Below are 27874 nucleotides of genomic sequence, written 5' to 3'. Positions count from 1 at the left end.
AATCAGTCTGAGCATATTTCAAAGGATTAATCTTATAGACTGTTCTCTGGCCTCAGTGGAATTAAGCCAGCAATCAATAATAGTAACAAAATTTGAATGTTTGGATCATATACTCATGACTGTATCTTGTGGACATGGAAGGATTACCTAAATAGTACATAAACTCATACCTAAATATTACATAAATTCACCATAAACTAAACTAAAATATTAGACTTAAAAACTAAGAACTTTTGTGCATTCTACAACATCATTAAGTGTGAAAAGACAAACCATGGACTGGAAAATAAGTCTTGAAATGCATATATCTGACAAAGGAATCCTATCTGGAATGTATAAAGAATTTCTACTGTCAATATAATCCAGTGGAATAATGAGCGATAGATGAGAGTAGACATATCACAAAGATATCCAGAAAACAAACATTCAATTGCATTAGTCAAGGAAATGTAAATTGAAATCACAGTGAAATACTAGCACAGGCTCATTAGAATGACTAAAATTATGAAAGATAAGTTTAGGTATTGATGAGGATGAGGAATAACAAGCCCATATAATGCTGGTGGAGTAGAAAACTGGTACTGCTGCTTTGAATAATTGTGATTTTTAAAAGTTGATTGAATTAGTTTACTTTGACCCAGTAGTTTACTACCTGGTATATACTCAACCAATATGTGTGCACTTATGCGCCAAAAGATGTGCATAAGAATGGTCACTGAATCCTTGTTTGCAGTCGCCCCAAACCAGAAAACCTAACTAGCTATTTACAGTAAAATAGATAAAAATTGTTTATTCATACAAAGGAATGCTGTACAATGAAAAAAAGATTGTATATAACATAAATCTCATGTAGTGTTGACTGAAAGATGAATATATACTCTAATTTGATTTATATCAAAATAAAATCAGAAAACCTAAATCTTACTTTGTTGGAAGTCAGAATAGTAGTTGCCTGAAGGATAGAGGGAATAGTGACTGACAGGGTACATAAAATAATTTCTGATAATTTTTATCTGCATTTTGGTTACATGGGTGTGTTAACTTTGGGATAGTTCATTGGACCTGTATACTTACCATTTGTTACTATTTTGTATATTTTTGAATGTGTATTAATGTCAATTAAGAAAATTAAAAGCCAATGTGGCTGACCTGGATGAAAGTGAGAAAAGTGGGGAATGGTAAACTCCAAGATCAGGGAGCTAGAAAGGAGCCTTATCAACCTGAAGAAGGAATTTTGGTAATATTTTAATGGAATGGGAAGTCACTGGAGAATTTTGGGCAGCAGAAAACCTTAACTGAATTACACTTAATAAGCTTACTTGGCTGCTGTGTAGAGACTGGATTGTGGTAAGAACAGAAGCAAGAGTGACTAGTGCAGGCAGGAGGTAGTAGTAACTTTAACTAGGGTCATAACAGTGGCGATGTGAACAGTGACCCAGTCCAAAGTATATTTTGAAGTTAGAGCTGTGAAGACATGTTCATAGATTAGATCGGGAGATCAGCAAGAAAGAGGATACCACTGAGGTTTTGGCCTGAGAAGCTGGGTAAGTGGTGGTGCTATTTACTGAAGGAACAGCACATTTAAGGAGATATCAAGAGATTTACTTTGGACGTATGAACATTGAGAAAAATATTAGACATTTCAAGTGGAGACATTAGGCAGCTAGAAATAAAAGTCTAGAGAAATCAGGATGGGGAAATAAGTTGAGTCTTTAATGATACAGTGCTTAAATTCCTGGAGCCCTTGGAAGAGGTCACCTAGGGAGCAAATGCAGAAAGAACAGAGTACCAATGAAGTAGAGGGATGACATGTGATCATGGTGGGGAGGGCTAGGGTTAGGGTTGGATGTCAAGGAGAAGAGAAAGAGCAACTAATGAGATAGAAGGAAAACCAAGAGAGTATGGAGTCTCAAAGTCAGATGAAGGGTTTCCTGAAGTAGGGAGACCCTACTGAGATAACCAGTTATATGAAATGAGATTTGACTAGTGGGCTTAGTAGGATGCAGGGAGGGTATTTGAGGAGAGTTAGGAATTAGAATGACATCTTACATTTGGGGAATGAAGCTATACAGTATAACCATTAATACAATAAAATTTGAAGACTTTGAAGCCTTTTAAGTCTAGCAGGTTGTTGGTTAAAAGGTATGCAACAGTAAGTTTTGAAAGTTTCAAGGGAGACTTCCTGTAAGCAACCTATAATGGATTCTTTTTTTTTTTTTAAGATAAAAAATTAGTTCTGAATCTGCCACAAAGGTGCTGCATCTCTTTCAGTGCTGATCAGCATTTATATTCTTAGTATCTCCAAGTGAGGCAGCTTGCATTTTCCCAGCCTTTCTCTTAATTGAACGGTTTTAAAAACTGGCTCTTCATGGTACTTGTATCAAGGATTTCTTATTTTGAAAGCTTGCCGTTAGTGCTTTCTAAAATCTTGAAGTCTTTGATTTCATTCACGTTAATACTATGGGTGAAACAAAATGTATTATGAATGGAATCAGTGAAAACAGGATCTGTAGTTTCCATGTCAAAGACTATGAGGCTCATAAATTTCTTTCTCTGTTGATTTTAGATGATAAAGGCCATCTGTAGAGAATTGGACTGTTAGGTGGTTCTCTTGTCAAGCAAGGAGGATTTCAGAAGATACAATGGGAGTGACTAGTCGGGGACAAGCAGTGTTAGCAGGAAAAGTCACACAAGGCAGCTTATATTGTGATGCTGAAGCACGACAGGATGTAGACATGGTTCTAATTAAAAATGTGGTGAGAGGCTTTTTTTTTTTTAATTGAAAAGAACATGGACTCAAACAGATCCAGAAAAAAGAATGGAGCAGTTATTAGGAAAAATGCGTGGATCAAATGGAAATTGATAGACAAAACTTTAAGCATAGCGTGTCTTCCTGCAAAATTGAACTGCAAGTATGGACTTAAGGATTTTAAGTGGCATATTTGTTTTTCTCTCTCTCTCTGCTGCTTTTTGTACATTTGCTTTTTTCTCTGTGCTGTACAGGCTGCGTGCAGCCTTCTCCGTTTATTCGTCATCACTCCTTATAATTTCTGCTTTAACTTGGCTATCATGTCGTCTTCGGCTTAAATTTCAAATGACCTTTAAGCTTTGGTTGTCATCAACTCACAGCTGCCCACTGTATTTTGGTTTAAATACCTAAGAGTGAGAATCCTGTCTAATGCACTTTCCTTTCTCTCCTTTTGTTCCCTGGGCCTTGGAGTTCTGGCTTACCTCGACGTAAACCCTGCCTGTGGTGCCCACCCCTAGTTCAGCCACTGCCCAGGGAAGGGCAAAGTGTTTGGGCAGAGAAGGTTCCTGTAGAGAAAGGGCAGTGATGGCGCAGACAGTGGCCTTCTCTAGTATGTCTTCCTTCCTTTAAAGTTATAGGATTAATTGAAATTGTAAAAGCTTGGAATTTTGGAGGAATGGTATGAAGGCTTTGTGTTTCGTGGAATAAGCATGGCAAGCCTGGTGGGAGATGAAGTTACAGGTAGGCTGGGCCATACTGCAGAGAGCGTTGCATGTCATGGAACAGAGTTTGAATTGTGTGTGTGTCTCAGATGAGTATCCATGTTTGTTCAAATATGTATTAGAGATATATAGGGAAAAAATCTGAAGGGTTATGTATCAAATTAATAATAACTGTTCCTCTGGAAAGAGGGAGGAGACTAGGATTGGGGTTGTGGTCAGATTTTACCTTTATATGTAAATATTTGATAAAGAGGGATATAGTCATTGCTGTTTGTGGAATTCAGAGTTAATTAAAAGAGGTAGGAGGCAGTGACCAGGGGAGTGTGGTTTGAAGCAGAGTCCGTCTGTGAGGTCTGTAGATCTACCTACTGTGCGGCCCCAGAGGGAGGCAATTCTGAGGCCTAGGACTCCAAAGAACAGTCAGAAAACCGAGAATCCAGTCCAGCTCTAAGTTGTTAGCAAGACATTCCTTAACATTAACAACTTTCAGATACAATGTGATTTAAAAAAATGGAGAATAGACTATGAAGCAAGGACTTCTAAAATAATAAGTTGTTATTAAAAATGGTAATGCTCTCTTTTCATTAAAATTTGTAAGATTTCATAATGTTGAAATGTATACAATTGAGTTTGAGTCAGTAACGTCAGTGTCAACTGACGTCCTATGTCATAATAGAACACTCAGAACATGATATTTGCCTGTACAAGGAATATCAGACGTAGATTTAACTTATAAATGTTGACACCAAAAGATGTAGGTAGTAGCTAAAGAATTTTATTCATTTTCATGTTATTTATATGGTCTTCTAAAATTTAAGCTTAGCATATAGTCTGTAAAATGTATAAGAAATTGCATATGTTTCTTAGTGTTTTCTTAAGGTTTAAAAGTTCAAGAACTTTTATTTTTTGATCATAATTTTTAAAGATTTTTAAGTAATTTCTGTATCCAACGTGGACTTGAACCCACAACCCCAAGATTAAGATCACATGCCCTACCGACTGAGCCGGCCAGACACCCGTGTCCTATCTTTTTTTCTTTCTTTCTTTCTTTCTTTCTTTCTTTCTTTCTTTCTTTCTTTCTTTCTCTCTCTCTCTCTCTCTCTCTCTCTCTCTTCTTTTCTTTTCTTTTCTTTTCTTTTCTTTTCTTTTCTTTTCTTTTCTTTTCTTTTCTTTTCGGATTTTGTTTTTTAAAATCTTTACACCTGATGTGGGAAAAGTTTCAAGAACTTTAAAATGGCTGAACTAAGTATGAAAAAACTTGAAAGAAAAAAAAAAACAACACTTGAAAGAGTTGAAGAAATTGTAATGAAGGATTAGAAGAACCAGACAGAAATGCCCTTTCTATTTAGTTAATGCTTACGGAATTCTTAAGTGCCTGACGTTGTTCCAAATGCTTCACGTTTTAACTCATTTAATACTGTGCTGACAAAGATACAGCACACTGATTAAAAAGGATCAAGAGGGATCCCTGGGTGGCGCAGCGGTTTGGCGCCTGCCTTTGGCCCAGGGCGCGATCCTGGAGACCCGGGATCGAATCCCACATCAGGCTCCCGGTGCATGGAGCCTGCTTCTCCCTCCGCCTGTGTCTCTGCCTCTCTCTCTCTCTCTGTGACTATCATAAATAAATAAAAAATTAAAAAAAAATTTTTAAAAAGGATCAAGAATGAGAGGAACTAAAATAGTCTAACAGAAGTTCTGAATAATGAGAAGAGAATCTAACACAGGAAATATGTTATAGTGTGAGCACTGATAAAAACGGAATTCTTTGTTATCACATGTATACTTACTTTATTTAGTACGTCTGCTTTTTCAAATACATAAGTGACTGCCCTTTTCAGTGACATTCAACAAATTAGAGATACTTTCAGCCAAATCTTTTTTTTTTTTTTAATTTATTTATTTATGATAGTCACACAGAGAGAGAGAGAGAGGGGCAGAGACACAGGCAGAGGGAGAAGCAGGCTCCATGCAGGGAGCCTGACGTGGGATTCGATCCCGGGTCTCCAGGATCGCGCCCTGGGCCAAAGGCAGGCGCCAAACCGCTGCGCCACCCAGGGATCCCTTTTCAGCCTAATCTTATTTTCTAAAACTTATGTTTAGGGATCCCTGGGTGGCTCAGTGGTTTAGTGCCTGCCTTTGGCCCAGGGCGCGGTCCTGGAGTCCCGGGATCGACTCCCACATCAGGCTCCTGGCATGGAGTCTGCCTCTCTCTCTCTCTCTCTCTCTATGTCTCTCATGAATAAAGAAATAAAATCTTTAGAAAAAAATAAAAAATGAAACTTATGTTTAGTAATTGTTTTTTAAAGAGGTGTATAGTTGGCCCTGTTAAGTGTTACACCTGAGAAAAATGATGTTACTACTTTTATGAACTATGTAATAAATGAAATGATGAAATATGTGAATAAATATGTTATTCTATTCAAAGCCACTGAAATGAGCTAGAATAGCTTCGTTACACTCTTCTGATGACTGGTTCCACTGATGACAACACTCAGGGGTTCTGGGAACAGTCCCTTTTCTATAATGCTGTATCGGATTTGAAATGACAGGGAATGGGGGAAGAGGACATGAAGTATAACACAAAATACTGATCGAACACATCTTAGCTAAAACAAGTCTATTCCAGATATCAGGCATACTCATGTATTTTTGTCCAGTACTCCTGAAATGATATGTTTTAGGGTTTTTCTACAGTGTATCTCCTAAAAGAAATTATTTTAGAAATAAAGATAATTTATTTGGTTTACAATATTTGTGTGTGTATGAGTTTGTTTATATTTTTTTTGCAGTATTTTTAAACTCTTTGCCTTATTTTCCTAGGGAGTTGGTCTCTCAGTTCATGGGCAATTCCGAGTGGCTACCGAAAAATCTCTTTTTGCGATGCCAGAAACAGCAATAGGTAAAATAGCCCTGAATTTTTCTCAGTCACTTTTAGAATTATCTTGAGATGCATTTCAGATTACAGTGTTGTTAAAGGAACTGATGGAATCCTGCTGAGATACAACAAGGAAAGAACTCTTAAGAAGAAATTAGAATAGGAAGATGCCTGAAGGTTATATTAGCTCAATAATTGTATCTGAAAACACAAAAGCAAGAATATGTAACTGTCAACAGTAGCACACTAGTAGTTAATTTTAGATAAAATATTATTAGGAGAAAATAGTCTTGTATTCTTTTTTTTTTTTTTTTTTAAGATTTTATTTATTTATTCATCATAGTCACAGAGAGAGAGAGGCAGAGACAAAGGCAGAGGGAGAAGCAGGCTCCATGCAGGGAGCCCGACGCGGGACCCGATCCCAGGTCTCCAGGATCACACCCTGGGCCAAAGGCAGGCGCCAAACCGCTGCACCACCCAGGGATCCCAATAGTCTTGTATTCAGATCTGTGATCCATTTTTATTTTTTTTTATTTTTAGAGAATGTGCCTGAGTGGGGGCGGGGAAGGGCAGAGAGAGAATCCCAAGCCGGCTCCACCCTCAGCTTGGAGTCCGATGCAGGGCTCAGTCTCACTACCTTGAGATCATGACCTGAGCCAAAATCAAGAGACACTTAACTGATTGACCACCTATGCCCCCTCATTTTGAAATGTTTATATATGATGTGAAATATGGATCAAATGTATAGATCAAATTTATTATTTTGTGTATTGAGATATAGTTGGTCACACACTACATTTTGAAAGAGCTGTTGTTTCTCCACTGATGGGTTTTGTATCTTTTTATGTGTTATATTGGTGTCAACACTTCACTGTCTTGATTGCTGTTGCTTTACAATAGGAATCCGGTAGCAATACACCTCCTATTTTATTGTTTTCTTCAAGATAAAGATCCTTTGTATTTCTGTGTGGATTTTAGAGTCAGCTTGTCAACTTCATCTAAAAAGCCTGCTAGGATTTTGACTAGGATTGTCTAAAATTTAAGGAGAATTGACAATAATAGAGAGTCTTCGGACCTTAGAGCAAAGAAGGTATCTCTCTCTCCACTTGTTTAGATCTTCTTTAATTTCTCTAAGTCACGTTTTGTAGTTTTCAGTTTATAGGTTTTACATATCCTTTGTCAGATTTATCGTTAACTATTACATACTGTTTGTTACTATTGTAAGTAATATTAAAAAAATTCAGTTCTGACTTTTAGTTACCATTATATAGAAATAGTTTATTCTTATTTTTTAAATGAAGCATAATTGACATGCAGTGTCTTAGTTTCAGGTGTGCATCATAGTGATCTGATATTTTATACATCACAAAATGATTCTAACAAGAAGTCTAATGGCCATCTGTCTCCATACAAAGTTATTATATTACTGACTATATTTCCTCTGCTGTAGATATCTCTGTGACGTCTTTATTTTATAAATGGAAGTTTGTGACTCTTAATCTCTGTCATTTTGCTTGCCCCCCAACCTCTCCCCACTGTGGTAACCAAAAGTTTGTTTCTTCTATGTGTTAGTCTGTTTCTTTTTTTTTTTTTAGATTGCACACATAAATCATACAGTATTAGTCTTTCTGTGATTTGTTTCACTTGGCATAATATCCCTAAGTTTATCCATACTGTTACAAATGGCAAGATTTCATTCTTTTTTATGGCAAAGTAATATCCCATTGGATATGTGTGTGTGTGTGTGTGTGTGTGTGTGTGTGTGTGTGTGTGTGTCTCCCACACCTTCTTTATCCATTCATCTCTTGATGGACACTTGGGTTGCTTCGTATCTTGGCTATTATAAATAATGCTGCAGCGAACATAGGGGTGCATGAATTGGTGTTTTTATTTTTTTTCTGATATATACCCAGAAGTGGAATTGCTGATTTCTAAGATTTTGAGGAACCTCCATATTTTCCACAGTGGCTGTACCAATTTATGTTTCCACTAGCAATACATGGGATTCCCTTTTGTCCACATCCTTGCCAATACTAGTTTTTGGCTTTTTGGTAATAGCCAATCTGCAGGTATGAGGTAATATCTCATTGTGGTTTTAAAATTTTATTTTTTAAATTAAGTTTTAATTTTAATTCCAATATAATTGACATACAATATATATTAGTTGCAGGTATATAGTATATTGATTCAACACTTCCATATATCACCTAGTACTCCAGTACTCATCACAAGCATCCTCCTTAATCCTCGTCGGTTATTTCACCATCCCCCCATCCACCTCCTCTCTGGTAACTACCAGTTTCTTCTTTGTAGTTAAGAATCTGTTTCTTGGGGGGATCCCTGGGTGGCGCAGCGGTTTGGCGCCTGCCTTTGGCCCAGGGCGCGATCCTGGAGACCCGGGATCGAATCCCACATCGGGCTCCCGGTGCATGGAGCCTGCTTCTCCCTCTGCCTGTGTCTCTGCCTCTCTCTCTCTCTCTGTGACTATCATAAATAAATAAAAATTTAAAAAAAAAAAAAAAAAAAAAAAAAAAAAAAAAAAAAGAATCTGTTTCTTGGTTTGTCTCTCTTGCTTTTTTTCCTTTGCCCATTTGTTTCTTAAATTCCATATAGGAGAAAAATCATATGGTATTTATCTTTCTGCGACTTATTTTGCTTAGCATTATACTCTAGCTCCATTCACATCATTGTAAATGGCGAGATTTCGTTTTTTTTGATGACTGAATAATATCCGTGTGTGTGTGTGTGTGTGTGTATCATCTCTTTATCCATTCCTGTATCGTTGAGCATTAGGACTGCTTTCACAATTTGGCTATTGTAAATAGTGCTGCTGTAAATGCAGGGGTGCATATATCCTATTGAATTAGTGTTTTTATTATTTTGGAGGTTATTTTATTTTTTATACAGTTGTAAATGGATTTCTTTCTTTTTTTGGATTGTTTTCTTAATTTCTCTTTCTGATAGCTCATTTATTAGGATGTAGAAACACGGTTTATTTCTGTATGTTAATTTTGCATCGTGGCATTTTACTGAATTCATTTATTCTAACAATTTTTTGGTGGACTCTTCACTGTTTTCCATATAGTATCATGTTATCTGCAAGAGGTAACAGTTTTCTCTCTTCCTTTCCAATTTGGATGCCTTTTATTTTCTTTTCTATTGCCATGGATAGGACTTTTAGTACAATGTTGAATAAAAGCATCAAGAGCAGACATCCTTGTTTTGTTCTGATCTTGCACTTCAGGAATAAATCCCACGTGATTGTGGTGTATGATTATTTTACTGTATTGTTGAATTTGGTTTGCTAATACTTTAAGGATTTTTGCATCTATATTTATCAGGGATATTGGGCTGTAATTTTTGTTTTAGTGGTGGCTTTGTTTGCTTTCAATATTAGGGTAACAATAGGCTCATAAAATGAGTTTGAAAGTTATATTTTTTGGACTAATTTGAGAAGGATAGGTATTAACTTTTCTTTAAATGTTTGAGAGAATTTACCTGTGAAGTCTTCTGGTCCGAGACTCTTGATTTTTGGGAGTTTTTAAATGCTGAATCAATTTCATTTCTTGTAATTGGTTTATTCATATTTTTGTGATTAGTCTTGAAGGGTTGTTCATTTCTAGAAATTTATTTTGTTTTTTTCTAGGTTTTCCAATTTGTTGGCATATGATAATTGTTCATAGTAATCTCTTATGTACACAGTATGTACACAGTAATCTTTATTTCTGTGGTGTCAGTTGTTACTTTCATTTTTGATTTTATTTATTTGAGCCTTCTTTTTTTCTTGATGAGTCTGGCCATGGGTTTATCGATTTTGTTTGTCCAAAGAACAAAATTTTAGTTTCATTGATTTTTTTTAGTGCATTTCATTTATTTCTCCTCTGATACTTATTATTTTCTTTCTTCTGCTAACTTTGGCCTTTATTTTTTCTTAGTCTAGTTACTTTAGGTGTAAATGTAGACTGTTTATTTGGGGATTTTTCTTTTTCTTTTCTTTCTTTTTTTTTTTTTTTTAAGGTAACCCTGTATCTCTATGAACATCCCTCTTAGTTCTGCTTTTGCTGCATTCCATAGATTTGTGAAGTTGTGTTTCCTTTCCTTTCCAATACTTTGTCTCAAAGTATTTTTTAAATTTCCTTTCTGATTTCTTCATTGACCCATTGGTTATTTAGTAACATGTTTAGTCTTTATGTGTTTGTGTTTTTTTCTTGTTTTCTTCCTGTAATTGATTTCAAGTTTCATACCATTAAGGCTTGTTATGATCTAGTCACTTTGAATTTATTGGGACTTGTTTTGTGGCCTAACTTGTGATCTATTCTGAAAAATACTCCATGTACATTTTTAAAGAAACATTCTGTTTATACCTTTAAGTCCATTTGGTTTAATATGTTGATTTTCTGTGTGGATAATCTATCCATTGATGTAAGTGATGTATTAATGTCCCCTACTATTTATTGTTAGTGTACTACTGCCTTTATGTTTGTTAATTTTTTTTATATATTTAGAGAATTCTGTGTTAGGTGCATAAATATTTATACATGTTATATTCACTTCTTGGATTGACCTCTTTATCATTATGTAATGCTTTTCTTTGTCTTTTGTTACAGACTTTGTTTTAAAGTCTGTTTTGTCTTACATGACTATTACTACACAATGTTTCTCTTATTTTCCATTTGCATGGAATTTCATTTTCAGTCTGTGTGTGCCTTTAGATCTGAAGTGAGTCTTTCGTAGGCAGCATATAGATGGGTCTTTCTTTTTTTTATTCCCTCCAGCCACCTTATATATTTTGATTGTAGCATTTGGTATTTACATTTAAAGTAATTAATAATAGGTAGTACTTATTGTCCTTTTGTTTTCTGGTTGTTTTTATGATTCTTCTCTGTTCCTTTCTTATTGGTGTATTCCCTGTGGTTTGATGATTTTCTTTAGTATTATGTTTAGGTTTCTTTCTCCTCATTTTTTGTATATTTATTTTGGGTTTTGGTTTGTGGTTACCATGAAGTTCACGTACATCAACCTGTATATAGATAGCAGTCTGTTTTAAGCTGATAGTCACTTAAGTTCAAACATATTTAAAAGCCCTACATTTTTACTCCTCCCCCTCCTTTTGATGTCATATTTTACATTTTTTAATTTTGTGTATCAATTGATTATTGTAGTTACAGTTGATTATACTATTTTTGTCTTTTAATCTTCATACTAGCTTTTCAAATCGCTGATCCCACTGCCTTTACTATATATTTGCCTTTACCAGTGAGATTATTTCCTTTCGTATATTTTCTTATTTGTAGTTTTTTCTCCTAAAAAGAGCCCTTAATATTACTTGTAAAGCCAGTTTAATGGTGATGAATTCCTTTAGTTTGTATGATAAACTCTAACTCCTCTTCAATTCTGAATGATAGCCTTAACTGGATAGACTATTCTTAGTTTTAAGTTTTTTCCTTTTGTCACTTTAAATATATCCTGCCACTCCTTTCTGGCCTGCAGAATTTCTGGGGAAAAATCAGCTGATTGTCTTAGGGAGATTCCCTCAAATGTAACTATTTATCTTTCTCTTGGTGCCTTTAAGATTCTTTATTTTTAAGTTTTTCTATTTTTAATTATAATGTCTTGGCGTGGGTCTCTTTGGACTCCTCTTGTTTGGGACTTTCTTCGATTCTTGGAACTGGATGTCTGTTTCCTTCCCTGGGTTAGGGAACTTTTTAGCCATTATTTTCTTAAATAAGTTTTCTGCCCCTTTCTCTTCTTCTGGGACTTCTATAATATGAATTTATGTTACTTGATGTTTTCCTGGAGGTTCCTAAAGCTAGGGACCTAACAAGGTCCCTTGTTTTTTAAAACTATTTTTTCTTTTTGCTATTCTGATTAGGTAATTACTGTTCTGTCTGCCAGATGCTGATCTATCTGTCTTTCTGTATCATTTCAGTTATTCTTCAGCTCTGCTTCTTATATTTTCTCTTTGTTGAAGTTCCTTCATTCTTTTCTTGAGTGCAGTGAGCATCTTTATGACTATTACTTTGACCTCTTTATCAGGTAGTTTACCTGATAAATTGCTTATCTCTGTTTCATTAAGTTCCCCTCAACCCCAGGATTTTATCTTCTTTTGTTTAGAACATATTCCTCTGTCTTCTCATCTTGTTTGACTTTCTGTGTTGTTTCTGTTAATTAGAATGACTACTTACCTCTCTTAGTCTTGAAGGAGTGGCCTTGGGTAAGAACATCCTCTGTGTAGACTGGTATGCCTGGCAGCTTTGGCTGGTTGGAGCTGGAGCAGGGATAGGCCAGGAGTACACTGCTCTGGAGTTACCTTGACAAGATAGCTGGGACTGGGGTGGATGCCTTCAGGGGACAGCTGGAATTGGTGTGGACTAGGAAGCTGGGACCTGCTAGGGCAACCCTAGTAGGTTGATTACAGTGACTGGAACATGCTCCCATTTACAGTGTAATGGTGGAGGAGGAAGGGGGAGACCATAAAATGTGGTACTTGTTGGCACCTCTGATCCCAGAGAGTTCCAGTAGTTCCCTGCCCATTTTCTGGATACTGTAGGGTTAGTAAGTGGATTTCCTTCACTTACATGCTAGTTGCTCTTTAAACAACTGTGTTTGTTTTGTTTTGTTTCTTTTTCTGCTGTGCCCAGGGTGGGCAAGTCTGTACAGGGGCTCCACAGTGATAGCCCTCCTTACTGTAAGTCATCACATTGGGAGTGGTGTTCCTGTGGTTACTGTCTGTGTCCCTCCCACTGTTCTATATATGGTTACTCATACCATTTTTTGTCCAGAAGCTGTTCAGTTGGTTCTTGTTCTTTTTCTGCAGGAATTATTTTATATTGTAGATGTAGATCTGGTATGTCTGTGGAAGAAGGTGAATTCAGGGTCTTCCTAAGCCATCATCTTGGACTGCCATCTGAAGTACAATTGATTCTGTATTGACTTTGTATCTGCAAACTTCCTAAACTCACTTATTCTAGATTTTTTTTTTGTAGATTGTATTAGATTGGTATAAATTTTAGTATAAATTTTTACATCATTTACAAATAAAGTCAGTTTTACATTTTCCTTCCCAATCTGGATACTCTTGATTTTTCTTGCCTTATTACACTGAATAGAACCTCTAGAACAATGTTAAATAGAGGTGTTAGGTGTGGGCGTCCTTGCTGCCTTCTTGATCTTAGGGAAAACATTCAGTCCTTCAATTAAGTAGGAGGTTAGGTGTAATTTTTTCACATGTGCCCTTTATCTGGATAAAGATGTTTTTTCTATTCCTAAATTGCTGAGGGTTTTTATTAGGAATGGGTTTTGAATCTAAAAAACCAAAACTTTTTCTCCATCAGTTGAGATGATTATTGGTTTTTCTTTTTAATTTGTTAATGGTGAATTAACTCTGATTGGTTTTTTTAATATTAAACTACCCTTGATTACTAGGATAAATTTCAGTGTGGTATGAGGTGTTACCCTTTCTATATGTTGTCAGGTTTGATATTCTAAAATTTTATTTGGAATTTTTGCATCTGTGTTCATGAAAGACATTGGTCTGTGGTTTTCTTGTAATATCCTTCCTTCTGGAATAAGGGTAATGCTGGCCTCATTTTCTGGAGGAGTTTCTGTAGAGTTGGTATTTTTTCTGTGTTTGGTAGAATTCATCAATGAATCCATGAATGAAAACCTGAAGTTTTCTTTGTGGGAAGGTTGTCAACTACAAATTCAAAGTCTTTAATACATGTGGGGCTATTCAAATTATCTATTTCTTGCACAAAATTTGGTGGGATGGATCTTTTAGGCAATTTGTCCAATTTATTAGCATAAAGTTTTTTCATAATTTGTTATCTTTTTAGTATTTGTGTTTAGAATTTGTAGTGATACTTGTCTCTCATTCTTGAGTCATTGCATTTTTTCCCTGATCAGTCTAATTAGAGGTTTATTTATTGATCTCAAAAACTATCTTCTTTGTCTTATTTATTTTCTCTTTTATTGTTTTCTACTCTTTTCTTTCTTTTCCTACTTGGGGTTTCATCCCTTCTTTGACCTCCTAAGGTGAAAGCCAAGGTCAGTGATTTGATTCCTCGGTATACAATTTTATTCTATTCTGATTTTTAAATTTTAGTACTTTAAAGATGTTGTTGCACGGTCTTCTCACTCATGTTGTTTCCCATGAGAAATCTGCTTTCCTCTTCATCTTTGTGCCTCTGTAAGTGTGTTTTTATTATCTCTTGCAGCTCTTAAGATTTTTCTGATCATTTGTTTTAGGCTTATGTGATTATAATGTGTCTTAGTGTAGTTTATCTTTCTTATGCTTGTGTTTATTAAGCTTAGATTCATAGTTTTTGTTGAACTTTCCAAATTTGGCATGATTTCTTCAAGTATTTTTTTTTCCCCTCACTCTCTTTTCAGCAACTCCATTTAAACTTATATTAGGATCATGAATTGTTCACTTAAAACATTTTGTCGTTTTTCATTTTAGATAGTTTCTATTCCTGTGCCTTCAAGTTCACTAATCTTTTGCAAAGTCTAATCTGCCTTAATCTCATTCAGGTAGTTTTCCACTTACATATTCATTTTAGTTTTTGTCTCTAGAAGTATCATTTAAGTTTTTATCTTCTGTGTTCTTAACTGAACATATATTTATTCTGTATTAATATTCTCTTGTACAAATTCCTATGTTTATGTCAATTCTGTGTCAATTTTGATTGTTTTATTACCTCATTATGGGTAGTATTTTGCTCCTCTTTTTTAGATGCCTATCTCCAAACTATTACATTGGAGTAGGTGGCGGTGTTTCAGTTTGAGAATTTTGTGGGTGCCACAATTCAGTTCATAACAGGGACTTATCAGCATATAGATGTTATCTAGAGCTATACGTGCTAGGGAAATGTATGAGTAGGGATGTAGGGATAGCCTGAGGTCAAGCCTAGGCACAGCAGCATGTAGAGATCAAGCGAAGGAAGTAGACAGCAAGAGGGAATGGAAAGAAGCAGCTGTTGAGTCAGGGGCAAAAAGAGAGAATGTGGTACCCTGGAACAGAGCAAAGTACTTCAGGACAGTGTGTTTTCACTTGGGCAGAGTGCTGCTGAGGCTGTGGGGCAAGTAGTGTAAACTGTAGAATGTTGGGGAACTGAAAGAAGAACAGAGCAGCTGGAATGTAGTGAGTAGTAAGAGATATACTTGAAAAAGTGATTGGGAGTCTTGAAGACTTTAATAAAGTGTTGGTTTTAATCTAAGAGAGTTATGGAAGAGTTTTAAGCAGTAGAAGGCAAAAAACTCTTTTCAAGACTTGAGTTATTAAAAAGATTCTGGTTATTGTATGGAGAACTTTCAGGATGATCATTAAAGGGATGGTATGAGAAGAAGGTGTCAAGGCTGAATGGTTGTGCACTTTATTGAGGTGAGTGATACTGGAAGAGATGAACTCCATTCCAGGAGTCGGGGAATGTCATGAATTCAACTTTAGACTTACCTTGTTTGAGGTGCCAAGAGATATTTACAGTAGAATGATGCTAATTCTTTGAAGTCTAGGAAACTTTTGTCGAGTAGAACTGGAAAGAATTTGAATGCTTGTGTTTTTATCTCAGCTTTATCAAATGAAGCAATCTTAGAATAGGTATCTTTATTATAAAACTAGAGATTTTAAGGAGCTCTTAAATATCAAAAAATAGTGTACTAGCAAGTATTCACATTTACACTATTTTCGGTTGTTACAGTAGAGAGAATAAGGGAATTTAAAAAAAAGATGGCTAAGATAAGAGTAAATACAAGTGATTTTATTAGGTATAAACTTATTCTTGGTAGGACTAAAGGTTATTGCATCACTGTAAATATCTTGAATATTAGATAATGGATTAACAGAATAGACTATGATTTGATTGGTAATAATGAGTTTTCACATAATATAGCTTTAGATTATGCATATTTTTTCTTATTTGGAAAGAAAATATTTTCTCAGTTTTTATTATTTCAGAGATTATTAAAAATAGTGATAGGAACTTTTTAGGTAATATTTAATGAGTACTACTTAAATACAAAAAGTTATGCCATCAAATACTTTGACTCCTACAGAAATGAGACATGAAAATTTTGAAAAATACTCCAGTTAGAACATTTTAATAGCAAATCTTTTGTAATATTGATTGCATTGGATAGTACTTAGTTTAATAATATTTCTAGTATAGATTCAAATTCCAGAAAGAAATGGCCATTTGATCTCAAGAGTTATTATATTCGTCTTTTTAACTTGAATCATTGTTATCTCATTTCATTATATAATTACAGGACTATTCCCTGATGTGGGCGGAGGTTATTTCTTGCCACGACTTCAAGGAAAACTTGGTTACTTCCTTGCCTTAACAGGATTCAGGCTGAAAGGAAGAGATGTGTATGCAGCAGGAATTGCTACACATTTTGTAGATTCTGAAAAGGTAATTACTTGGATTATTGCATTTTGTGTTGTTGGAATAACTCATTGCATGGGGAGGCAGTATAATTGGTTGAGGTCACAGGCTTTTGGTGAGATATGGGTCTGAATCCAGGATCTACTGTTTAGAGCTGTGTGACCTTTGGGAAGGTAGTTAAGCTCTCCAATCATGTTTCCTCATGTGCAAAATGGAGATAATTATGTCTGGATTCAGGGCTGTTTTGCCTGGCACCTTCAGTGAATATTTTTTCATGAATAATTACACTTTGGTTAAAAAAATCTAAATTTATATATAAACAGATAGGCTTTTATTTTATAAAAACATTTTTAAAAAGTCCTCTTGGTTGTGAGTTTCCCTACTAGTTCATTTAAGAGTTACAGGGATCCCTGGGTGGCGCAGCGGTTTGGCGCCTGCCTTTGGCCCAGGGCGCGATCCTGGAGACCTGGGATCGAATCCCACGTCAGGCTCCCGGTGCATGGAGCCTGCTTCTCCCTCTGCCTGTGTCTCTGCCTCTCTCTCTCTCTCTGTGTGACTATCATAAATAAATAAAAATTAAAAAAAAAAAAAAAAGAGTTACATTTTTAAAATATGGCCTTAAAAACTTTTCTAAAGAATATCTGTTGCAAGGGACACGTATTATTACTTATCTTCGTCTTTTTTTTTTAAACAGTGTGGCCAATTTTTTTTTAGCACAGAATAGCATTGTAGCAAAGAACATACAGACAGACAGCTTAGGTTTAAATCCTAGCTTGAGATTTAGTCTCTTTATCCCCTAGTTTGCCCATCTCTAAATGAGGATGGCAGTTGCTACCGTAGTAGTTGAATCTCTTTTGTGGTAAAGGTAACAGAAAATCCAGTTCAAAGTGGTTTTGCCTCAGAATTTTCAGCAAGAAATTTGGGATTTATTCTGCTTCAACTGGGAGTTCACTCTCCTTGAACTGGCTTGAACTCATGAGCCAGTTAGCCTACATTGGCTAACTCACCTTGCTAATGTGTTTCATTTCTGGAACTATGGGGTGAACTTAGCTCTCCAGGAAGTGCATAGATCTCCAAATGGATATCTGATCTTGAGGGAGGGTTGTTTTGGGGTAGGAAAAGGAATGTTATATATATATAACATATATGTAGTATGAGAACCTTCTATCACATTGCTTGAAATTTCAGATCTTTCTCCATGTTAGGGGCATCTGTAGTTACACTGAGTAGGTGACTGTCCAACCCTTCCCTTGAGCTGTAACAGGAGGCAAATGTGAACTTCATTATCTACTCTGGAGGGATACCCTTTATGAGAGTGAAATTTAGTTAAGGATGGAGGAGAGTGCTGATCCACGGTGTAATCCCTTCTTTGTCAACCTGCCCAGTAATAAATTCTGCAGTGTGTAGACTGCCATTCACAGGGCCTGTAGAGGATAATAGAAATGAGTAATGAATGTTGGAGATGAAACTAGAGGTGGGTACAAAAGCTAAAAGATAACCATCTGACTCATCTGACGGAGTAGAATATGAGAAGTATAAACAAAGAGTACGCAGAAAGGACTCCATGGATTTGTAAGGGGAGAAAACTTATAAGAAAAGACTGGAGGTTTTCTTACAGAGGTTGTAGTTCAGCTGGGCCTTAAGATGAATATTATTAGGACAAGCGATTCTGGATAAAGGAAACATATAATGAGCAAGTGAGTGGCAGGAAAGCTTGGTTATGTGTTGAAAACAATAAAAAGTCCCATTTGGCTGAGCATTGAATAGTATGTGAGAGATATAGATGGAGAGTTAAGTGTGGCTGTATTATAGAGATGTGCATTGACTATAGTAGCCATTAGTCACACATGGCAATTTTAGTTAAAATTAATTAAAATGAAATTCATAATTCAAGTGTTTGGTGGTAGTTCTGCATTTCAAGTGTTTAATAGAAACAAAGATAAATGTCTCTCTCCTCTTTAGTTTCTTCCATCTTTATCTAATTGCAAGGCAACATTTGCTGTGTGGGAATGTGTGTGCATTCAACTTCAGAGAAAAGTTCCTTCACTGATTCAGCTGAAGAGAGCACATCATAATTTTAAGACAAGTATTTTTAACCAGAATATAAGGTTTCTTGAAGTCTGTATTTGCATTGGGGTTCAAATCTGTTTTCCCTTTTTTCCCCCTCTTTTAGTTGGACATGTTGGAAGAAGATCTGTTAGCCCTAAAATCTCCTTCAAAAGAAAATATTGCAGATGTCTTAGATGCTTACCATACAAAGGTAATTTGGTCAGGATTCTAACCTCAGATTTTAATTCATGGGGAAGGGGAAATAATTGAAAAACTTAGCTGTTGGTGAATGTTACTGTTTGTGAATATAAAGATGCTGGGATTTATTAACTTGAAAGCTTGATGGAAGGATCAGAGCTTCACGACTGGTAGGACAGCTGTCCAAGAAGATGACTTCTTCACGCACAACTGCACATCTTACTGCTGGTGAATTTCAGCGTGTAGCCTTGTTATTGGCCCTCATGGTGCACCGTGACACTTCTACAGCGTTGATGTTGTTGAGCTGCCACAGTGAAACTCTGGCACATGTCTCAGTATAATGATAAAGTATATCGTAGTATTCACTTTTAATTCCTGACTTATGTTGTGTAACTCAGGTTTTCTTTTAGGAGCTAAAAGTTTACAAAAATGTTACTTCTAGTAAAAGATGATGGGCTGAATACATGCTCCCTTCTGAAAGCCCACTAAAATTGTAATAATAGAATAAAAAAGGCACAAAATCACAAAGACAAATAGAACAGAAGAGGAGACAGTGACAGGCATGAGATATCAATATTTTGGAAGCTTAAAAAGAGAAGAATGAGGGCAGCTACTTTATATTTGGGGACACTGAAATATCTTATCCTTCAGCGGGGGAGGCCAGTAAGAAGCAAGCCAGTTCTTGCTCTCTACCCTCTGTAAGGTACCAGCGTTCTCTGAAGACTGGGATGTGGAGGCGGGCAGAAAAACCAGAGGATCCCTGCACATTTGTATAAGGAGCAGTTAGAGCTTCAGACGTCTCTCTCCTGTAGCAGCAGCTACCCTTCTATAGCTTGGCTGAAGAGTAGAAATTTACTCTTTAGGTCAAATCAGACAGACCTAGCTGGGTGCAGGGACGGTGAAGTGAGGTCCTCTACTGAAAAGAGGCAGAGCATACCAAGTAGGAAGACCTCTAGCCTCTTTTTCTAGCTTCTAGACTATTAAATATCCTCTATCATAGTTTGGGCAACTGTAAAAAACTACCATAGGCTGGGTGGCTTAAACAGTAGAAACTCTACTTTTCACAGTTCTGAAGGCTGGGAACCCCAAGATCAGATGTCAGACCATCAGATTCTTGTGAGGACCCTGTTTCTGGTTTGCAGATGGATAGACACCTTCTTGCCATATCCTCACACAGTGAAGTGAGCTCTCAGGTCCCTTCTATAAGGGCACTAATCCCATCATAGGGGTTCTACCCTCTTGACCTAATTACCTCCCAAAGGCTCCACCTCCAAATACCATCACTTTGGGGATTAGAGTTTGAACATGAATTTTGGGGTGACACAAACAGTCAATAGCACCATGCCATACCTAAACAGTATATTCGAAGAAAAAGGAAAAAACCTGTAGATGTCGACATTTGAGGATACCACCCTCCCCCAACAATGAAACATCCAGGTCTTTGCCTAATAATTTTATAATGTATCAGAATATTGATGATCCTATAACTGTGATTGACTTTACACATAAAGCTACTTAATTTCAGCACTTCATGCTAAAATTTTTTTTATGCCAAGCATAAAAACAGATTGGTCAAACCAAGGCCCCTGAAGCAGGCAGACAATGCAGGGAAGAGGAAACTTAAAAAAAGAAAGGAAGAAAGAAAAACTATAATTGTTAAAACTGTAATTGTTCAGATGAGAGGAAAATATTTCATCTGTGAAATAAGAACAGATGTTATAAAATAGTCCAAGAATAAAGAAATGTGATAACAAAAGGGGGAAAATGCACAGTAGATTAGATTAAAATTGAAGCTTGAGGAAAACTGTAAGAGGACAAAAAGGATAATAAGATGGAAAATGGAGAGAAAGGAATAGTAGTGGTATTATTCCAGGAGGTCTAATATCTAATTATTAGGAATTCATTACAGGAGAGAAAGGGGAGGAAATATTTAGAAAAATAGTATAAAAAATTTATTCAGAGCTGAACAACATGAATATGGATTGATGGAACCCCCGAATCTGTGCAATGAATATGAACGCAGAGCACATGTGGATTTCATCACATTTTGTCAAAGCGTTTGACAGTCTCTCATTTTGGGTAAATATAGCATGGATTGTGGTGGGTGGGAGTAGAAGGGCCCTACCAAAGAGTTCTGCTAAATGTGTGGGTATTAGTCTATAAATAAAGTCATCTTGGCCTTTTTCAGTTTTTTCTCATTGAGTTGGATGAGACTGTTGACAGCATTTTGATCGAATTGATTTGAAACTAAGAAAATAGGTAAAAGAATATGGGTTTTAAAAAACCCGTCAAGTTTAGAGTGACCTGTTCAATAGTAACAATGTGAAAGGTAATAGATGTGTGGGAAGTTTCCCACCTACTACCAGTATTCTCACGTTTCTGTCACACCCACGACACCTCTGACCCTGATGTGTGGGTTTTCTACACATCGAGCAACTCTCTGCAACACCACTTGGGTGTCCTGCAACTCATGTTGGTAGTGAGCTATCCACTGGGGTGAGCCTCAGATCCCACAGTCTCAAAGCTCAGTCCCACAAGACTGCCCCCACTTCAGATGCCAGTCGCAAGTTCCAGCTTATCACCTGTACTTGACTGGCCATAAATCAGCGTTCTCATGACCCCTTCCTTGGGTTCAATAATTTGCTAGAATTTCTCACAGAACTCAAGGAAACACTTAGAGTTTTGTTGGTTTATTATTAAAGGATATGAATGAAAAGTCCATTGAGGGGTACACAGGGCAAGGTCTGGAAGGGTCTCAAGCCCAGGAGCTTCTGTCCTAATGAAGCTGGGATGTACTGCTCTCCCCTCTGGTGGATGTGTTCATTATTAACCTGGACGCTCTCCAAACCCCATATTTTTGGATTCTGATGGAGCTTTATTACATGGTCACTATTGATCAGGCTGTTAGGCTTTGGTAATTGAACTCAATCTCCGGTCCCTTTTCTCTCACTGGAGGCAGAGGGAGAGGTGGTGGTGGCATTGGGGCGGGGCTTGATTGGAAGGGGGAATTGAATGTCCCAGTGATGGAATCACTGGTTGGTTCCCCTGGGCACCAGCCCCATTCTTGTGAGCTTTCCAAAAGTCATCTCATTAACATAACTGTGATCAAAAGGGGCTTGTTAGGAATATTTCAGGAACTGAGGACAGAAGACCAAATATAACAAAAGGTGCTCTTCTTAAAGATATTTCAAGGTTTTGGGGAGCTTTGAGCCAAGAACAAAGAACAAATATATGGGCAAGGACCAAATGTGTATTTATTTTATTTTATTTTATTTTATTTTATTTTATTTATTTTATTTTTTATTTTATTTTTTAAGATTTTTATTTTTAAGAAATCTCTATACCCAATGTGAGGCTCAAACCTACAACCCCAAGATCAGGAGTGACATGCTCTACTAACTGAGCCAGCCAGGCTCGGCTGTATTTCTTATTTTATTTATTTATTTTTTATTTATTTATTTATTTATTTTTTTTTGTATTTCTTATTTTAAATCACAGAATTACAACAGGGATAAGTGAAAATTTTGGATTTCAGTCCAAAGTACCAAATATAAATTTATTTATTATAAAATAAGAGAAATGTAGCCTACGGTGGCACTGGTCCAAAAATAAATAAATAAATAAAAGCAATATACTAGAACTGGCCCCAAACGGACTCAGTCTTAGTCCTATTAGTAAAAGCATTGTATTCAAAGTAAACAAGGATATATGGAGCCCCGATGCACTTTGCTGCGATTCAGTCATGCCTGTGGTAATGTGTACATCCCACACTTTAGGAAGGACCTTGATAAGCTGAGACATGTGCACAAGAAGGATCTGCCTGTGAGGGGACATGAAGCCACACCGTGTGAGAAAGGAGGTGGAAGCAGATGAACTAGAACTATAAACACGAGAGGGATGATTTGGTCCAGAATTTTAAAAAAAAGATCCCAACTATACTTATTCAAGCCCTGTGAGTTCCTTCTCACGCTACTTTTTCTCTCCATAGAGGTCAATGCTACAGAGATATCAGGGAGGTGCAGGAGTTCTGTATCAAATGGAAATTTGGGCAGGATGACTTCTCAGGTCCCTTACAATCCTCAGTTCATTGACCTACTTTAATGATGATGTAGCATATATAATAATAAAATATAAATTAAAAGAACATGTTTTTCCTTTGGCACCTTAAGCACTAGTCTGGAATAACATCATCTGAATTTTGAACATGTGGTAGCTATTTATGAAACTGTTGGATATAATTTGAAAGTGATAATCTTCACCAAGATTAAATGTGACATTTTAAGGGATTTTTCGAGTACTTCAAGTTAATTACAAGATTTTTCTTTTTCAAACAGTCCAAGATTGATCAAGACAAGTCTTTTATACTTGAGGAACACATGGACAAAATAAACAGGTACTTAAAGAGAGGCCTCAGTACATCTCTTCTCTTGGAAGGACGATATTAAATTGAATTTGCTAACACTGTAATTAACATCATGTTTAATAATGCACTGAATTCTCAGATCAGCTAGCCTGGTGCTTTTATTTTCATTTCTTAAAGTAGCTTCTTGCCTACTCTTTCAGGGGGGAAATAAGTCCATTATACTGAAATAATCAATCATGCTGATTCATTTTAGTGCAAACTTTTTTTTTTTTTTGATGGGAAAGAGGCTAGAAGACAATAATTATCTTCTATCTTCATTAAGGCCTTTTTTACGAAGGTCTTACGAAGCTGATCAGAAGATTTTTTTTGTGCAGTGATTTGAGAGATTGATAGACTGGCTTAAGGAACATAAGAGGAGGAACACTATTGGAAAACAAGACAACTATCTCTACATTTTAAAATCAGCAGTTTTTCACAGTTAAGGTATTTATTTACATGTAATAGATGCAAGAAAGCCTAAGAGAAAATTTAGGCTTTATTTTGCATTAATAAAAGTAGACTGCAAACACTTACCTAGAGAAGCAAGGTTTTATTGCATCATCCTGTAAAATAGTCTGGAAAATTTTTCATTGTAGAAGTGGAGTTTGGGGAAAGCCTGTGTCTAGATTCATCGCTATTTTGGAAAGAAGAGGTCGCTTACTGGTTGGTGAAATCATGTGTTTCTTTTTTTATAGTTGGTTCTCGGCCAATACTGTGGAACAGATTATTGAAAATCTACAGCAGGATGGCTCATCCTTTGCCCTAGAACAGTTGAAGGTAAGATACGTACCATTCCCGACCCAAGCGTAGTGAGCTCTTGGTAAGGAAGCCCCCGAAGGTGTCAGAACTCCGAGGTGGGGACAGAGCCCGCTCGCAGGCGTTTTTCCGAGCTCAGTTGAGTCTCAGGAAGCATTTTCACAAAACCTTTATCTGAACTCAAGCGCCTTGTCTACTGGTGGACGCTGACAGCAAAGCTTAGCTGTTTTTAGGTCCTGTGACTGCAGAAAAGAGAGGCTTCAGTAGATGCGGTCATCCCCCGGGAGTCCTCCCTGCCCTGGGGAGAAGCATTTAAGGACATTTTTATTAGAAGGGTTGGGTTCTTGGAGAATAGTCTTTTTATAATATATTGTAATTGTGCCATTAATCTATAAATTCAATTCAATATGCAACAGATCAGTAAAACAGTCTTTCTAAGCAGTAAGTTTAATTAAAAAAAAAAAAAATGAGTCTTTTGAAAGAGGCCCCATCTGTACCCATAACTGGGTTTTAAGCTGTGTTTCACAGTGTTAGGCACACTTTGATCTTTCTAAGATGTGACTCCACTGGTAACAGCAAAAGAAAAGCTGTTTTTGTGTAAAGGAGAGCACACTGGATACTGACGTGCTTGGAACTATAGCATGATTATGAGACGTGGAATGCTGCAGACGTCTACACACAGGAAAGGCCAAGTATATTTCCTTTTACTTTAAAGCAGAGGGGTTGTAGCTTGTCCTCACCTGATAGTATTTTTCAGTGTATAGGTGTAATTGTCACATTGCAGTTGTCGGAATATAAACTGACAAAAGATATAAAATTTCACCTGTGAAGATGAAAACATGCGTTACTATACTCTCTCTCTCTTTTTTAAAGGTTTTATTTATTTGAGAGCCACCCTCGCACACAGGGATGGAGCGAGGATGGCGGGGAGGGCAGAGGAGAGGGATAAGCAGACTGTTCACTGAGCAGGGAACCTGACAGCCCAAGGGCCCCATCCCAGGACCCTGTGACCTGAGCAGAAGGAGGGCAGATGCTTAACCACTGAGCAACCCGGGAGCCCCTCCCATTGTTACTATATTCTTAAGGTGGGAGTCCCAAATTCGTCTCTTAGGGTCTTAATTAGAATTCTGTTAACTTCCGAGGAGAGGCATAAATTAGAGGAGATAGACCAGTCATGTGTTTCCTTAACCAACAAAAGCAAATTAATGTATTAACTTTTAGGAATGCTCCAGTAAATGTAGATAATCATTGTATGTTTCAGGGATTCTGATGTTAAGCTGGTTCTCTTGTTTTCAGAGAATATAGAAACTAGTATTCCTGGGTACCCCCCCCCCCCCACAGCAATAGGGCCCAATTAAGTAAGCATTTAGTTATTTCATTTGAAAATAGTCATGCAGCACATTACCTCGTAAGCTAAATGATGTCACTTTAAAGTAATACAGCTATGCAAGATGACATGTTATTTTAAAACCACTGGTCTACCCCAGAACCAAGGGATGGAATTCAAATATTCTTTCCACTTTCTTTCTTTCCCTCTGCCATGTGATTATTTTGCACCCAGAAGAGTGTCCCTGGCAAGCTACCCATCACAGCCAGGATCACTGTAGGCTAGGATCACCTCAGCACGCTCGTCAGAACATGTTTTCATATTTATTCCATTGACCTATAGCTCAAGTGTGGCTCCAGAATGTTAGTTTCTGCTGGAACAACACGATTTGAGGATCAAAAAGTCCCAACTGAGGCTTCCCTGATAGAGCAAGATACAGGGTTCCTTTTAATTATCTCACCCAGAGACATACACCGAAAAACAGCCCTGAGGGAGAAAATAGCCTTTAGTGCTCCAGTGAAAGGTTTGCAGATCAGACATTTGAACAATTAAAAAAAAAAAGATTCTAATATTTGTGTCAGTATGCTTCCAGGATTGCTCTTAAGCCTTGTGAGCTCTTCAGGGATTCCTGTCTTCCTTCTGTGGGTCCCAAGGACCTAGTCTGTTTATATTCCAAGTTGCAACCGTCTGCTCCATGTATAAGATTCCTTTCCACAGTTGCTCGTGGGGAAGAACGTAATCTTTTCTATGTGCTTGCTAATCATTAAATAAAAACGTGGTTTTTTCATCTTTTCTTTAAATTTCTAAAGTTTTTACTGCTAATCATCATAGGATAGCATGGGTTAAAAAATAACAAATTTGAGTAACTCATAAATTCTTTACAACTGACATAATTTTCATAGTACTTTAGTTTATGACTTCTCGTGTCCTTTCTTTAGATTTTCCTTCAAAGTTCAATACTTCCTTTATTTTTACTTTATTATTTTATTATTTTTTATTTTTTTAAAGATAGATTGATTGATTGATGATGGGGGTGTGTGCAGAGACACAGGAGGAGGGAGAAGCAGGCTCCATGCTGGGAGCCTGACGCGGGACTCGATCCCGGGACTCCAGGATTGTGCCCTGGGCCAAAGGCAGGCGCTAAACCACTGAGCCACCTAAGGAGTCCCCTATTTTATTATTTTTGTAATGTTTGTGGTTGGAATTCCTCTAATCTCCTTTTAATCTCTCTCTTGGTATAGTTTGTTCATGATGCCAAACAATCCATGTAAGCTATTTGGGCAATTTAAATGTTGTGGTGCATAGCTTATATTAGGGAAAATTTAACCAAAGTCTCCAGCTGCCAGGCTCTCACCTGCATGTGTGCACATTTTAATTGTGGCAAAATACATGTAACATAAAATTCTCCATCTTTACCATTTTTAGGTATATCGTTCAGTTTTGTGGAGTATATTCACATGGTTGTACAGCCAATCTCCAGAACATTTTCATCTTACGAAACTGAATTTTATACCTATTAAAAAACAATTCCTCATTTCTCCATTACCCCAGTTCCTGGCAACCACTCTTCTACTTTCTGTTGCTATAATTTGACTACTCTAGATGCCTCACGTAAGTGGAATCATGCAGCATTTGTCCTGTTGTGATTAGCCTATATCACCTAGCATAATGTTTCAAGGTTCATACATGTTGTAGCATGTACCAGGAATTTATTCGTTTTTAAGGCTGAATAATATTCAGTTATTATGTATATAAACACATTTTGCTCATCCATCATTGATGGGCATTTAATTTGGGTTGCTTCTATCTTTTTGCTTTTGTGAAAAATGCTGTTAAATATGGGTATACAAATATTTCTTCAAGTCCCTGCTTTTAATCCTTTTGGATATATACCCAGAAGTGGAATTTCTGCGTTATATGGTAATTATTTTTAATTGTTTGAAGAACCTCCATACTGATTTCTGTAGCAGTTGCACCATTTTATATTCCCACCAACAGTGCATAAAGTTCCCCATTTTTGTACATATTTGCCGACTCGTTTTCTGTCTTTTTGTTGGTAACCATCCTAAGGGCTATGAGGTAATAGCTCATCGTGGTTTTGATTTACATTTCCCTAATGATTAGAATACTGAATATCTTTTCGTATGCTTGTTGGCTGTTTCTATCTTCTTTTGGAAATATCTATTTCAAGTCCTTTGCCCATTTTTTAGTTGGGTTTTTGGTTTTTAAATATGATTGAGCTGTAGGAAATGCTATCCTGTTTCCTCTCCCTTTTCTGGTAATAAGACTAGTAGACTTGCCAAAGTAAAGAAAGTTCTTCAGGGCCAATGAGAGAAATATTTGTCTTTTTAGAATTGCAAGTGATATCAATAATCAAAGAAATATGAATAGAAGGATTGAGACCCCACCCT

The 27874-nt window shown here is 36.7% G+C and overlaps 1 protein-coding gene across 1 annotated transcript in view; it reads left to right on the top strand.

Moving 5' to 3' along the window:
• Positions 1-27874, top strand: part of HIBCH (3-hydroxyisobutyryl-CoA hydrolase) — a 96709-nt gene that overhangs the window by 50336 nt on the left and 18499 nt on the right. The window contains exons 7-11 of the mRNA XM_041737220.1: positions 6292-6370; positions 16613-16758; positions 18905-18991; positions 23313-23371; positions 24076-24157. Of these exons, the coding sequence (XP_041593154.1) occupies positions 6292-6370; positions 16613-16758; positions 18905-18991; positions 23313-23371; positions 24076-24157 (453 nt within the window). The remainder of the gene's footprint in view (positions 1-6291; positions 6371-16612; positions 16759-18904; positions 18992-23312; positions 23372-24075; positions 24158-27874) is intronic.

The sequence above is a fragment of the Vulpes lagopus genome, chromosome 22 (assembly GCF_018345385.1).
Source record: "Vulpes lagopus strain Blue_001 chromosome 22, ASM1834538v1, whole genome shotgun sequence".
NCBI classification, from domain to species: domain Eukaryota; kingdom Metazoa; phylum Chordata; class Mammalia; order Carnivora; family Canidae; genus Vulpes; species Vulpes lagopus.
The sequence above is the reverse complement of the archived record's forward strand: the minus strand, read 5'-3'. Positions and strand labels throughout refer to the sequence as shown.